We start from the raw sequence: 15836 nt of genomic DNA on the forward strand, positions 1-15836 counted from the left end.
CCTGACCACATTCTAACCTTCTTGGAGGGAACGGGGCTGGGCCTGGACCCTCAGGGGCTAACCTGTCCTTCTCATGCAGCGACAGCCTCTCAAAGTGCAGGTGCAACTTCTGGCCCTCGGGAGCTTCGATCGTCCAGACACAGAGCTGGCTCCCATTGGCACTTCCAGGATAACTTGGCGAGAGGACGCGGCCAATGGTGGCATTATGCACGGTCCCTCCACAAGGGGCTGGAAAGGTGCAGGAGAGCAGAGAGAGAGAGAGAGAGAGAGAGAGAGAGAGAGAGAGAGGAGGTGAGTGTTTCATTCTCCCCTGATCCCCACCCCTACCCCTCAGCTAGGATAAAACTCCAGAGACCTGGACTGGGAGACAGCAGGGCAGGGAGAGGAAGGCTTGGAAAGAACATGTCCCCCTAGGAGGGAACTGTCCTGTTTGACAGATCTCCTTCTATAGTTGGAGTCTATAGTTGGAGTCATCAACATGTGTGTTTCATGGTAGGGACAGTGCAATTTAAGGAATCTTCCATAGTGCTAGTTGTACCCTGGCCACCAAGAAAGACACAGATAGGCAGTTCGCAGAAGAAGAAATGCATTTCTAGTACTTAGTAAGCACTTTTAGTGCTTATTAATTCAGCCTCGCTAATAACAAAAGAATGCAAGAATAATAAAAGAAATGCAAAGCTCAACCACATTCTACTTTCATCCACCTAATTGGCTAAGAAATAAAATCTGGAGAAAGTAAAGGTGATGGAAAATGCTCACCCTCACTCATGACTGGTTAGAATGTAAACTCTCATGACCCTTCGGGAGGGCAATTTTGTAAAAGGTCTAGAAAGTGTGTCTAAACACGTTGACCTGGTAATTACAGTTCAACGTAATTAGCCTAAGGAAAGATTTAGCAATTTCCAGGAATGAGAATATTCACTGCTACTTTGTTGCTAAGAATGGAAAATAAAAAACAACATGATTGGTGGCAGACTGCATATACGATGGTGGTTCCATAAGATTATACCACCACATTTTCACTGCACCTTTTCTATGTTTGGATGTGTTTAGATACACAAATACCACTGTGTTACAATTGCCCACGGCATTCAGTATCGTTATGTGCTGTACAGGCTTGCATTCAGTATCGTTATGTGCTGTACAGGCTTGCAGCCTAGGAGAAACAGGTCATACCATACAGCCTAGGTGTGTAGTAGACCACGGCATCTAGGTGTGTATAAGTGCACTCTGTGAAGTTCACACAACCACAGACTTGCCTAATGACACATCTCTCAGAATGTATCCCCATCATTAAGTGATGTATAATTGTAAATACACTCCACCTATATAGTTTTCAACAGCTGTCTTCTCAAAGAATACTTGACAACATAGGAAAATGTTTGTCACTGAAAATGCTCACTGTTTTTTAAGTGAAAAAGCAAGTTAGAAAATGGTGTCCCATGCCTATTTTAATGAGCTATTTGCAAGGAGCAATTGAGACCATGAATATAAAAGTCATTATCTCCTATCTTCTACAGATTTGTATTTCTTAAAATATTTTTTAAACCAGAATCACAATAACCTAATAAAAATATTAAACAGTGATTTGTGCACTGGAAATAACTCTTCTCAGATTGCAAATAAGGAGATATTCTTTTTTTTTTTGAGTTGGAGTCTCACTCTGTCGCCCAGACTGGAGTGCAGTGGCCGCTCCCGGCCACCACAGCCTTGATCTGCTGGGCTCCGGCGATCCTTCTGCCCTTAGCCTTCCAAGTAGCCAGAATTACAGGCATGCGCTACCATGCCCGGCTGATTTTTTGATTTATTGTAGAGATGAGGTCTCGCTGTCCAGGCGGGTCTCGAACCCGCGGGCTCAGGCAATCCACTCACCTCAGCCTCCCAAAGGTGCGGGATTACAGGCTGAGCCACTGAGCCCGGCTAGGAGATATTCTTAGTCTTATTTTTTAAGGAGATATTTGACTCTTAGAAAACTGTTTTCTTATGTACTGTTCGGGAAAGCTATTCTGAATTTTCTAAGCCCAAGGAGAGCTGGTGGTGGTAGGAGCCTCAGAGCGTGGCCATTGTTCTGGGAGAGTATGAGACACACATCCAAGGGGCTATCCTTGGCAGGGGAAAGTCCCACATCACGACCTGGGTTTCAAGTCTTGGGAGATATTTCTGTCCTTTGGGGGCTTCAAAGAACCTTGAAAAATCTTTCTTCCTCAACCAAGGTCCATTGGCTTCCCTCCACTTTCAGAGAAATAGAAGGACAGAAAGCAAAAATGGGACAGATCATTTGAAATCATCTCACAGAGGCCTAATAAGTTCATAGGTTCCACAAGAGCTGGGACTCTCTTCTGTGTATTTGTTTTAACCATACCACTATGAAGCAGAAGAGCTTCTGGTGTGTAGTATATGTTCAGTAAATATGTATTGAATAAATAAAGGTATTTATTTATAAACTTTGCAAAATGCAAAATTTACTTATAAACGTATTCATTGTGCAAAAGAGGAAAAAGAAGTTCAGAGGTATTAAGCCACTTGCTCAAGGACACACAGCCAATAATTGGAGTAGAAGGGGCTCAGGATCAGACTGCTTCACTCCAGAATTTGTTACTGAAGCCACGAGTTCACTCTATTTCTTTTTTTTAATTTTTATTTTTGAGTTGGAGTTTCACACCATTGCCCAGGCTGTAGTGCAGTGGCACACTCACGGCCACCCAGTGGTGACCTGCTGGGCTCAGGCGATCCTTCCACCTCAGCCTTCCAAGTAGCTGAAACTACAGGCATGCACTACCATGCCCAGCTAATTTTTGATTTGTTATAGAGACGAGGTCTCGCCTAGTTTTCCGGACTGGTCTCAAACCCATGGACTCAGGCAATCCACTCACTTCGGCCACTCAAAGTGCTGGGATTACAGGCTGAGCCACCGAGCCCGCCCTCTACTTCTTATTTATGATAATATTTTTTCTATTCAGAACGTTATATGGAATGCAATGGGTGCTTTATAAAAAAAAATTTGTTAAATGAAAGAATGAATTTTTTTCCTTTTTGTACCTCCAGAACCAGCTCAAATATTGACACATAGCAGGTACTCATTAAATGTTTGTTGAATGACTGCATGACTGAATAAAACTTGCAGTTGGAGAGAATGGCGGATAACTCTCCTCTCTGCGCTGGACTCTGCTGTGACCTACAGCAAAGACGTTGCTAAGACTTGCCATACATCTTTCAGGACCACGGACAGAGTACCAGGTTCCTTTGCCAATACTGCTTTCTAGCCTACAGACAGTTTGTCCTGTCAAGTGAGTCAGCCCAGGATCAAAGCTTGCTTGTGCCAGTTATCTACGATAGAACTAGTCACTCAAGTGTTCTGACTCCCGAGTTTACCCCCTGTAAAATGGTGATGAAAATTCCAGGCCGGGCTCGGTGGCTCAGCCTGTAATCCCGCGCTTTGGGAGGCTGAGGTGAGTAGATTGCCTGAGCCCGTGGGTTCGAGACCTGCCTGGGCAACTTGGCAAGACCTCATCTCTACAATAAATCAAAAAATTAGCCGGGCATGGTAGCGCGTGCCTGTAATTCCGGCTACTTGGAAGGCTGAGGCGGAAGGATCGCCAGAGCCCAGCAGGTGGAGGCTGCGGTGGCTGGGAGCGGCCACTGCACTCCAGTCTGGGCGACAGAGTAAGACTCCAACTCAAAAAAAAAAAAAAGAAAAGAAAGTTCCACCTGCCTTATAAGACTATAGTGGGAAATCAGGGCAAAGGTGGGTTCAGCAAGCTTGCTCCCTGGCACAGAATAGGAGCTCAAGACACAGCCAGCACATTGCCCCACAGCCGAGGAGCTGGAGATGGGAACACTGGCCCTGGTGGGGGGCGCAGGCCATCTGTACTCCCGAGCTGCTGATCATTTTCTGTCTTTCTGCTCCCCTTCCTTGCCTTATTAAGCCGGCTGATGGCTCTTTTTGGCTTTAATTTGCCAGCCACGGTTCCCCATCAATCTTACTTAGCACAAATTGAGGCTTAATTCCTCTCTGATTTCACACACAGATAAAAATTAACATGACAGAGGCATGGAGACCAACTGCCCTATGGTTTGGATTTTCATCTTTGTTAAAAAGAAAAATATTTAAAGGGCCTTGGGAGAACAATACTCTAATTGATTGTATATTGTATAGATGTAATTTATATGTTTTGGAACTTATTATCTTCAGCTCTCATTTAAATTCATTTTTGAATTCCACTTGGCTATGACCACCTGGAGGGTGGGGATTACGTTTTATTATTTCTGGTATTCTTTTTGTACATGACTCCTAGCTTGGCATGCGGTAGGTGCTCAATTAATATGGGCAGTCTATATTCTCCCAACTATCATCAGGAGTTTTGAGAATTTGAAGGAGTTTTTGCTCTCTTGATAGCTGAACGTGGCCAAGGATGTGCCCACTGGTGCAGAGACAGTATAGTACACTTCAGGGCTTCTCAAACTATAATGTGTACACAAATCACCCAGGAGCCATGTTAAAATGAAAATTGTCATTCAGCAGGTCTTGCATGGGACTCAGGATTGCACATTTCTTTTTTTTTGAGTTGGAGTCTCACTCTGTCACCCAGGCTGGAGGGCAGTGGTACACTCCCGGCCACCGCAGCTTCGACCTGCTGGGCTCCGGCGATCCTTCTGCCTCAGCCTTCCGAGTAGCTGGAACTACAGGCGCATGCTACCACGCCCGGCTAGTTTTTGATTTGTTGTAGAGATGAGGTCTCGCCAAGTTGCCCAGGCGGGTCTCGAACCCGCGGGCTCAGGCAATCCACTCACCTCAGCCTCCCAAGGCGCGGGATTACAGGCTGAGCCACCGAGCCCAGCTAGGATTGCACATTTCTAATCATCTTGCCAGTCTGAGAACCACACTTTGAGTAGTAAAGGTCTAAAAGAAAGACTCAGGAGAGAAGGGTTCTAGACTGAGTTCAGCCACTTCCAGCATGTTCCTTCCTCTCTAATCTTCATTCTCTTTGTCTGTGAAGTGGTAATCCTTTCTCCCTGAATTCAAGTGAAAAGGCAAATGTTGTCTTAACTGATTTCCACAGATCCACTCTGACCACCCACAACATTTTGTTTGCCAAATAGAAGCCAGAGTGATCACCTTATCACCAGAGTGATCATCTTCTCTACTGCGTCATTCTTCCCTGGTACTTAACACGACCTGTCACCACCATGTTTTCTCCCTAGTTTGCTCATTTGCACAATTCATCATCTCCTGGACTAGAAAATTTTGCAGATGTCTTCTCCTAGTCTATGCATCTTCTCATGACCTAAAAATCTTGGGCAGCACAGTTGCCGGCCACTGCCCCAGTCTTATCCTGCCATTTGCTCTGCAGTTTAGCCAGACAGGTTCTTTTTTACTTTCACAAACTCATCTAATTCCTTTCCACTCCTGAATCTTTGCATATGCTGGTTCATCTGCCTGGAACAATTTTTATTTTCCATTCTCCACCTTCAGTCTAATTATATTTCTTACTCAGTTTCTAAATCTTGCATTAAGTCTTGTCATTAAGTAATCCTTCTCTGATCCCCTCACCCATTGCTGCCCTCCCACCAGGCGAAGTCCTCTTCCACCTATTCTGGCATATTTTTTCTCTACTGTGTCATTCTTTCCTGTGAATTTCTTTCCTGGTACTTAACACGACCTGTCACCACTATGTTTTCTCCCTAGTTTGCTCATTTGCACAATTCATCGTCTCCTGGACTGGAAACCCCATGAGGGCAAGGATTGGGTCAGGATCCCCCACAGTAGCTCTGGGACCAGGTACAGAGGCTAACACACAGTGGGCACTCAGTGGACTTTTGTTAAATGATTATACAGATGGGAGAGGTTCTGAACGGCAGAGGTCCTCCAACATGTGCTTAAAATTCCTCTGTCTCTGAAGTCTCAGATTCTATCTGCAGGCCCAGTAGGCCCACTTCTTTTTACCAGAGGGTGTCAGACCACATCTGCAGGCTACCTTCAATAGCTGCTACCTGATGACTTTGGGTAAGTGACTTCACTTCTGTGAGCCTCATCTGTAAAAGGGGGCTATTGGCTCCCATCACACAGGATTGCTGTGAAGATTAATTGCAGTTCCTAGCATGGTGCTCAGCACATATTGGCTGGGCTTTAAAAAAAAAAAAAGGGTCAGTCACACCCAAAGCACAAGAAAAAAAAGAACAAATAAATAAATATCATCAAAATCAAGAGCCTTTTGCATCAAATGACACAGTCAAGAAGTGAAAAGACAACCCACAGCATGGGAGAAGATATTTGCAAATCATATGCCTGATAAGCGACTAGGATCCAGAATATACGATCCAACAGAGCAACAACAGCAAAAAACCAATTTAAAAAATCGGCAAAGGACTTAAACAGACATCTCTCTAAAGAAGGTATACAAATGGCCAACAAGCACATGAAAAGATGCCTGACATCATTAGTCATCAGGGAAACAAAAATCGAAGCCACAATGAGATTGTTCATACCCACTTGGATGGCTATGATAAAAACAACACCACCATGGAACATAAGTGTTGGCAAGGATATGGAGAAATCGATACTCTTGTACACTGCTGGTACGAAAGCAAAATGGAGCAGCTGCTGTGGACAATAGTCTAATGTTTCCTCAAAAAGTTAAACTAGAGTTACCAGATGACCCAGCAATTCCACTCCTGGGCATATATCTAAGAGAAATGAAAACCTGCATCCACACACAAACATGCATACAAATATTCATAATATTGTTCATAATAGCTAAAAAATGGAAACAACTCAAATGTCTGCCAATGAATGGATGGAGAAACAAAATGTGGTGCACCCATACCATGGAGTATGATTCAGCCATAACAAGGAAGGAAGTATGGATCCAGGATGTTCTGTGAATGGAACTCAAAGACATGACGCTAAGTGAAAGAAACCAGACACAGAAGTTACATATTGTGGTGTGAGACTCCATTTACGTGAAATATCCCCAAGAGGCAAATCCATAGAGACAGAAAGCAGACTGGTGGTGATGAGGGTTGAGAGGACAGGGAAGGGGGGCAACTGCTCCTGGCACACGGCTTCTGTTGGGGATGAGAAGATGTTCTGAAATCAGACAGTGCTGAGAGTTGCACGATATTGTAAATGCACTCAATGTCTCTAGTGGTAAGTTTCACATTATGAGTATTTTGCTGCGATAACAAACATTTCAGAGGCAGTAGACATGCACACATGGGACAGTCTCTTCCCTGGGCTAAGAGCTGTTCCCTGAGGTCACTCCTGATGTCCCTGGGTGGGACTCTTCCCCTTGGCTGGACCTTCAGGTTTGCTGCAGTGGAGGAGGCTGCTGCATACCTGAGCAGATGGGTTCCTGGCTGCTCCAGTGGGGCTTGGAGGCATTGATGCATGTCAGTGTCTTGGCACCCTGAAGCTCGTAGCCCAGGTGGCAGTGGAAGAGGGCCACCCCACCTGAGTGCAGGTCCATCACTGTGACGTCCCCAGAGTCGGGCCGGCGGGGAAAATTGCAGCTCAGCATGAAGGCTGGGAAGAAAGGCAAAGGCAGATCCTGTCAGTCCTTGGACGGGGAGATCAAGAACCTGACCCACATCCTGGGAGCCAATTTGTGCTGAGGAGAGAGGATGAGGTCCCTGGGGACGCCAGGGCGTGGGAGGATGGTATTTTTGTGACTCTTTTTGATCATATGCTGCTGAAGTTGCGGGTTAGCACTTTCTCGTGGCTCAAAACTCCCCACCCTGCCTAACCAGGGACAGCAGGCTTGGGGTGAAAAATGAGTTTCCACACCTCATTTGCACCTCTCTCCATGTGGATATAAAGCGGTCTTCTCTATGGGAATAGGATTGTGGCATTGCCCAGGCAGGTTCAACCCACCTGGTATAAGCATCTTGGTTGTTTGCTAAAAAGGCAGGTGCTTGGACCAGCTCTTTGGGAAATATCTAAGGATATAAAGCTTGGAAGCAGATGACCTGGGAGGCCAGGGCTCTGGAGAGAGACCAGGGTGAGTTTACATTCTTACTCTATCACTCAGAAATGACGTGACCTTGAGACAGGACTCAGTGCCCTGAACTTCAACTTCTTCAGGTTTCCGGTTGAGCTAATACTTGTCCCCACCTCACAGGTGGCAGTGGGAATTAAATGAGATAAAGACAAGAAATGCCCACTTTAGCAAAAGATTAGGCAATAGTCAGCATTCAGTAGATGGGGGAGTGAAAGTGAACAGGTCCATGTTAAGCTCTTTGTTTTCATAAGAGAACATCAAATTCATCCTAACTCCACCCTAGACCACAGCCTGACCTCTCTCCTGCAGTCCACAATATCTGTGTCCTCAGTACTGATAAGGAGGAATAAATTCAAGTTCATGGTCCCACAAGTTATTATTATTTTTTTCATTTTCTAATTCACAACGACAGCAAAGGGCTGCCTCAATATTGAAAAGCTGAGGAAGTGGACACCCTCCTGTACTGTCATGGACCTGTTGTGAAAATTTGAAAATGAATCGTTTTTTTCAGATGTCTGGTCAACGTGGCAGAAATGCGGTGGTTCCCAATATGGGGATGTGGGGCTCACTTTTGGTTCAGAGACTTTGGCCACTGCTAAGGGAAGGGGGAATTGAGATCGTGGGAACTGCCTGGGAGGACATGGGATGGGAAGAGACAGGAAAGAGGAAGGAAGGAACAGAGAAAATTAATGGAGGATGGAAGGAAGAAGTAACAGAAGCAAGAAAAGAGGGAGTGAAGGAGAAGGAGGGAGAAAGAAAGAGACAAAAGAGAGGAAGAACCAGAAAGCCAAAGAGAAGAGGCTCAGAAACAGACAAAAAGCAAAGAGAGAAAAATTGTAGAGGAACTAAAAAAGAGAGAAAGGCCCGGCTGGTCAGGCTCTTGAGCAGGAGGAGTCTGTAGACTCACAGGGGAGCCATGTACTGTATTCAAGACCATGAACTTGAGTGGGGAGAAGGGGCATGCTTGTTTTTAACCTCTAACTGAATCGTGGTATTCTTTCCATGTTCCTCTGCAACATGGCAGAGGAAGCTATATGATTGCCACTAAGAGAAATCACAGATACTTTCTGCATCATAAATAATATCTTGACATATTTCTTGTTTCTCAGTCCTTTGAAATTACAGCAATTATCAGAACTGCTAAGAGATACATTTATAAGTTTGTGAATTAATAAAGAAGCACATAGATAACTATATCATAGATTAGAACAATATTTTGACAAGTGTAGCTCAATATGATTGGCTTTTAAAAATTGTATATCTTTTATGCTTTTAAAAACATCGTTCTCACAAAGGGCTCAAAACATCTGAGAATTGTTGGCTCCACCATGAAACTGGGGCCGGTGTCAACATCTCATCAGCTTGGCCCGGACCTACCTTGGTAGTGCAGCTGGAAGGTTCCCAGGCCGTCATCCTGGAAGGTCCGGAAGTAGACGGAGATGGTGTTGGTGGGGCTCCGGATCACCTGCCCCTCCACCAGGAGCGTCTGGTTGGCCAGGACGGTCAGGGTGGGGCCATCCACACCGCGGATGGAGAGCAATTCCCCCTCGGACAAGTTCACGCTCTTCACCTGGGGATAAGGAGGCAGAGGGAGAGAAACTCATTTGAGCCAGGCCATGAGGATGCCAACACAGCACCCCCGCAGGCGCCTGGTCAGCGGAACCCAGGGGCCCCACACCCAGCCCTCAGGAGCTCTGGGAACACCAGGGTCCCTTTCATCTCCCCAAAGCCAAGGGGACAGAGTGAAACCAAGCTGCAGAACAGAGGCACTGCAAGGGACCTGAGGTCTTTGGGGCTGCATGGCTGCATCCCATGGGCAAGACCCTTGGCAGAGGCTCTGGATGCTGGTGGCGGGGATTCTTCTGGAATGGTGGGTGAGTGCAGTCGGCACGTGCTTGAGGGCTGATGACAGGGACATAGGAGAAGGCGTTCCACCAGAAGGTGAGCTCTGCCAGGGTCAAGAGCTCTTTGTGCTGTTCTGGTCGTCAGTGCCTAGAATAGCGCCTGGCACGTAGTAAGTGCTCAGTGAATATTTATAAGTGGCTGGGTACATCCTTCCCTCTTCTGCATAAGAGGTGGGTGAGGGCTGGGGGCCTCGTGTCTAGGGCACTGTCAGGCCCACTCTCTCATCCTCCCCACTGCAGAACCGTCAATCCCCTTCCCAAAGAGCCGGGTGCTTGCTTTGCCATTTCCACTCTCTAGGCTGAGAGGAGAAAGAAGGGAGAAACCTTAGTCTTACACAGGCAGGTGAAAAAATTGTGTGTGTGTGTGTTCGTGTGTATGGGTGGGCTTTAGTCAGTTTCCAGTACCCCGATTTGAAGATTTATGTCTTTATAAACAAGGCTTAGGATTCTCACCCCTCTGCTCCTCATCTGAACAAAGCAGGTCTCACCCACAAGCCCTTCCTCCTTCAGGCCACATCTTACTTTGTATTCCTGTTGATGAACTCCTACTCATTCACCAAAGCCCTGCTAAAATTGTCCTCATCTGTGAGATCTTCCTTGACTGCCAAGGAGCTGGTTCATCCCTCCACTGTGATTTCACATGTCCCTATAAACACCCACTAGAGTCCTTCTTGAATGGCATCCTCTATGTTTTGGACTCCAGGTGTGAACTCTTTTAGGGCAGGCGTTGTATCAGCTTTGCTACCACCATAGTCCCCTGTGTTGACACATTTGCCTGGTACATAGTAAGTGCTCAGTGAATGAATTATCCTATGCCTGATAGAGAGCTCCACACAGGATTAGACACATAGGGGGTCTCTCTCTCTCTCTCTCTCTCTCCCCCGCCCCCTTCTCCTTCTGCTGGGTTCTGGTCAAATGGTCTCTGCTCTCTGTGCATTGTCATGTCCACTGCTTCCCAAAACTCCGCAAAGTAGTAACATTATTTCTATTTCACTGATGTGCCCCATCAGTTTACTGAGGCTCAAAGAGGTGAAGTTCCTTGTTCAGATTCACACAGCTAGCCGGGCTCGGTGGCTCAGTCTGTAATCCTGCACTTTGGGAGGCCGAGGTGAGTGGATTGCCTGAGCCCGTGGGTTCGAGACCCGCCTGGGCAATTTGGCGGGACCTCATCTCTACAATAAATCAAAAAATTAGCCGGGCATGGTAGCACGTGTCTGTATTTTCAGCTACTGGGAAGGCTGAGGCGGAAGGATCACCAGAGCCCAGCGGGTCGAGGCTGCGGTGGCTGGGAGCGGCCACTGCACTCCAGTCTGTGCGACTGAGTGAGACTCCAACTCAAAAAAAGAAAAAAATTCACACAGCTTTAACCAGAAAAAATAGGACTTAAAATATGAACCTTATGCCACCCTGCTTTTCCTTCTTTAGTTCAGTTTATGGGCAAAAGTTTATGTGTGTGTGTGTGTGTGTGTGTGTGTGTGTGTGTGTGTGTGTGTGTGATAAGCAGGGTATCAGGGGACCTTCCTTCTGGGTATAATGCCTCACAACTTACCAACACGTTCCCTCCATGTGTTCTAAGCTATTTCAGTGGAGCACTGAGTTGGGAACTCCTACTCCTTGGGCAAAACCCAGCTAAAATTGCCCTGGTTAGAGCAAAGAGAGAGCCAAGTGGATTAGCATGAAGACAGTAAGCCTGACTCAGACAGTCCTTGAGAGACATCCTGCTGGATGAGGCAGCCGCTGCAGGGCACCTTTCTGGGTTACCTGGAGCTCCACGCCATAGCCCGTGTAGACGGTCACGTTGTACGTGCACTCCAGGAAACTGCTGAAGGGCAGTGGCGGGTAGTCGCCGGAGTCAATGTAGCCCTGGGGTCGGAGAAGCTCACACTGCAGAGAGCTGTGGGGGGGAAGCACTTGCATTAGGACACCAGGGACAGCTCAGAGGGAAGCTGGGCGGTGGGCTGTGGGGTGAAGCAGGGCCTTTGGAGGGCCTGCAGGTCCCACCCCCACCCCTCCTGCTACTGTTCATTCTTCGGCTCTGGAATCCACGCCCTGCCAGTGGCAATAGTTGACGCGGAATGATCGTTCCCTACATCCTGCCAGGCGCCCTTCTAGCCATGCTGTGGGCGCAATTCCATTCATCCTTATAGAGATGATCACGCATCCCCATTTCAGAGGTAAGTAAGCAAAAGCTCAGAGAGGGCCGTGTCTGGGCTGAGCTCACACAGCGAGTGGGACTCAGACCCAGAGCCCACATTCTTTCATGGGTGGCCATTTTGCTTTAGTTCCAAATCCATGTGTGCTTGACAGTTGGGGGTCCCTCCCCCATGTCAGAAGATGGGAGAGAAGATAGAAGAAGAAAGACGAGAACCCAGAAGTGCATTCTATCAAGTGCAGAGAATACAGGTAACAGTAAAAGTAAATACACTTTGAAAAGTGCCTTTGGAGCAGGTTCATGAATTCTGTTCCAAGATGAAAAAGTTTTGAAACCTGCTTATTAACTATGTGGGCTTGGGCAGGTTGCCTGAGGTCTCAGGGTCTCTCAGTTGTCTCATCTTTGATATAAGACAGATGTGGTGATTCACACCTGTAATCCCAAAGTGCTTTGAGAGGCTGAGGGGGGAGGAACACTCGAGGCCAGGAATTTGAGACTAGCCTGGGCAACATAGTGAGACCTCATCTCTTAAAAAAAAAAAAAAATATATATATATATATATATACACACACATAATAAATAAATATATATATTTATTAGCTGGGCATGGTGGCACACACCTATAGTCCCAGCTACTCGAGAGGCTGAGGCAGGAGGATTGCTTGAGCCCGGGAGTTCCAGGTGAGCTATGATCTCGCCACTGCACTCCAGCCTGGGCAGTAGGGGGAGACTCTTATCTCTTAAATAAAATAATATGATACAATAAAATGCGGCTGTAAATTCTGAGCCACGGGGCCAAGCTCATTGTCAGTGCTCAGCAGGTAGGAACTCGCAGCACAGCTTGGCCTTCTCAGGACCCCTCTGCTCCCAGCCCTGCACCCAGGGGGTGCATCTCAGCTGCTGCAGGAGGGCCACAGGGGCAGGGGTCTCATACCTGGAGCCTGCTCAGTGGTGATGACCGTGGTGGTGACGATAGTGGATGTGGTGGTCTCCTGGCTCTCCTCTGAGGCTGACCCGGTCAGCTCGCTCTCGCCTTTGTCCGTCAGGGCCATGGGGCCGACATCCTCTGCAGGGGCCTCGTGGGCCTTGCCAGGCTCTGCAGACTCCCCGGGGTCCGGCCTCTGGGGGAGCGTGTGGGCCACATAGGGCTGCGCGGTGAAGGGTGAGATCTGCAGGGGTGCAGGCGTCGTGGGGACCGCACCCTCCTTCCGGTCTAGCCAGAGGGGCCCCATGGACGCCTCCTCAGAGGCCACCGCGGGGTCCGGGTCCCCCGGGGGCTGGGGCTTCTCAGTGGAAGAGGTGAGGAGACCCGGGCCAGAGGATGCCAGCGGGGCGCCCGGCCCCTGGACGCCAGCTGCAGAGGGGGCCTTCGGCCTCAGCTGCTTCCTGGCCGAGTTCCCCTGCCGCAGGGAGGGCAGCTTCCTCCTGGGGGACAGGGCATGTGTGATGTAGGCCTCCTCTGGGAGCAGCGGTGACAGGGCTGGGGCGTCACCATGCGCGGAGGGCACTGTCCCTTCTGGCTCCAGCTCGCCAAGCTCCTGCCCCGACGGCGTGGGATTCGGGGGGGCCGTGGCCACTCTCTCCTCGGGGCCCTCTTTGCTCAGACTGCGGCTGTCCAGCGCTCCTGGGGGCAGGAGGTAGGGACTGGAAGGGTCGGCGTCTCCCTCTGGGTGGGCATCTGGGGGAGGAGGAGGACACCAGTTAACTTGGGGGCTTAGGACTGCCACCTTCCGCTAGACTCTGAGGGTGGCCCTCTTGAGGTTGGCCCCAGGCTTGCAGGGGTGGCCCCTCAGTCCTTCCCCTCCCTTTCTAGCCTCTTCCCCATCCCCTCCCCCTTTCCTTCCTTCCTTCCTTCTTCTGTTTCCTCCTTCCCCCTCTCTTTCCCTCCTTCCCAAACTCCTTTCCTTCCTAGACTCCCTGCCTTCCTTCCCTTTCCTGAAGCTTGGGGTTGATCACGCCAGGACTGAGCTAACCACACCAGGATTACAGAAACCAGGGGTGTAGAGTCTCCAGTTGTATATACTGGGGGAGGGGAGTGCAGGAAAGTAAAAGCAATCACATATGATAAACGTCCTGAAAGAGTAAAGCTTCTGCGCTAACAGTAACAGGGCAGAAAGGATGGGCCCCGACTAAGTCTGCAGGACAGGACTGCCATGTACAGTTGGGCAGGTTGTTCATCGCACAGAGACATCCAGTGAAGGGGATGAGTAGGGATGGAAACCAGGTGACACTCTTCTCCAAGCTGTGTGCTCTGGCTGAGGGTCATGCTGTTCTGGGCTTGGAGGGAGTGGGCGCTTTTTAAACAAAATAACATGAGTGGACTTGAGGGAGAATACAGAAAGTTCTGAGGACTCAGAGTCATGAGGCAGATTCAGGACAGAGTTGTGTGGAGATCTGTGGCGATGTGGAAACAGGGCTGAGGTGGGTTTGAAAGAGGAATGGCAAGGAAGTGGGGAGCACAGGTAGTGGGTAGTTAAAGGTACAGCTGGTAAGGTAGGGAGGTAAGGCCAGGCCCTGGAAGGCCTTGGATACCCTGCTAACTCCTGTGTTTTATTTTTGCTTTGAATGTAAAACCATGCTGCGCATGGTGGCTCACACCTGTAATTCCAGCACTTTGGTGGTGGGGGTGAAAGGATTACCTGAGACCAGGAGTCTGAGACCAGCCTGGGCAACATAGCAAGACTCTGTACCTATAAAAAATTGAAAGAAAAAAATAGCCAGTTGTGGCATGCATGTCTGTAGTCCCAGCTACTTGGGAGACTGACGTAGGAGAGTTACCTGAGCCCGTGTTCAAGGCTGCAGTGAGTTGTGAAAGAAGGAAAGTAAAGCCTTCTAGTAATTTCAAAAAAGGGCTGGCCCAGGCAACTGTCTGGAGGAATGGTGTTAGAAACTGGCTTCATTTACTTTTTAAAGACCCAGTTCTCCGAGCCTCAGTTTTCCCAGCTGTCAAATGGGGCTGCTATTCCCTATTTCTTAGGCTAATCGTCATTCAGTAAGTTGAAGTATGCAAAGCACTTAGGACAGTGCTTTACCCATGGTGGGCTCTTCGTAGGGGCCAGCTGCCCTTGTCATCATTCCTATTGTCATTGCAATCACAGCCCCTCCGTGGGAAGCTGGAGTCATCAGAAATCCCTCTAGATAGAGAGGAATTACATCATGGGAACAGAGGCCCTTGGACTGATAGCTGTCCTTGTCAATTTTCTGCAGAGAAACACTCGCTCAGCCACAGTCTCCAGGCTCCTCTGGCCTGTCACTTAAATTTATTCCAGCAGCCCTTGGAAAGGCTCATTTACTTTCATGGAGTTGGCGGCAGTGGCTTAATCTATATAGACTGCAACAGTTTGTAACTGGCACCGACAAATGTCCCTGTTGTGTAACATTGATTACTAGCCAGTGTTGCTTTCAGGCCGTTGGTGATGCTGGGGCAGGCGGGTATTGGGAAGGAGGGGTGTGTGTGGATGACACAAGGGCAGGTCAAGGTCATTCAACGACCAGGGAGCTTTTCTAGTCCACGGTGGAAAGCGCTAGGGCCGTGGAGTTAGATGTGCCTTCGAATCCTGCCTGTCACAGTGAGAAGCAGAGGGAGCTTGGGCAAGCCCATGATCTCTTCTGAGGCTCAGTAGCCTCTTCTGTATAACAGAGAATAGATTTTATCTACCTCGTAGGGTTAGATCAGATGTGGATCTGCCCCAAAGTGGTGACTTTTATGTCCACCATCACTTTTATAAAATGATGGACAGTGATCCTTTTATAGCTCATCAGCGTGATGTGTTCATGCACATG

General features: G+C 48.3%; 1 protein-coding gene across 1 annotated transcript in view; it reads right to left on the bottom strand.

Annotated features, from left to right (window-relative positions):
- The window catches only part of SEZ6L (seizure related 6 homolog like), an 88214-nt gene extending 73089 nt beyond the window's left edge, over nucleotides 1-15125 (bottom strand). Inside the window, 7 exon segments of the mRNA XM_008063600.2 lie at nucleotides 63-228; nucleotides 7337-7522; nucleotides 9375-9567; nucleotides 11663-11772; nucleotides 11775-11795; nucleotides 12988-13731; nucleotides 15086-15125. Of these exon segments, the coding sequence (XP_008061791.2) occupies nucleotides 63-228; nucleotides 7337-7522; nucleotides 9375-9567; nucleotides 11663-11772; nucleotides 11775-11795; nucleotides 12988-13731; nucleotides 15086-15125 (1460 nt within the window).
- Nucleotides 15126-15836: the final 711 nt, after the last annotated feature.

Source organism: Carlito syrichta, unplaced genomic scaffold (genome assembly GCF_000164805.1).
Source record: "Carlito syrichta isolate Samal-C Ts95f unplaced genomic scaffold, Tarsius_syrichta-2.0.1 Scaffold306949, whole genome shotgun sequence".
Taxonomy (NCBI): Eukaryota; Metazoa; Chordata; class Mammalia; order Primates; family Tarsiidae; genus Carlito; species Carlito syrichta.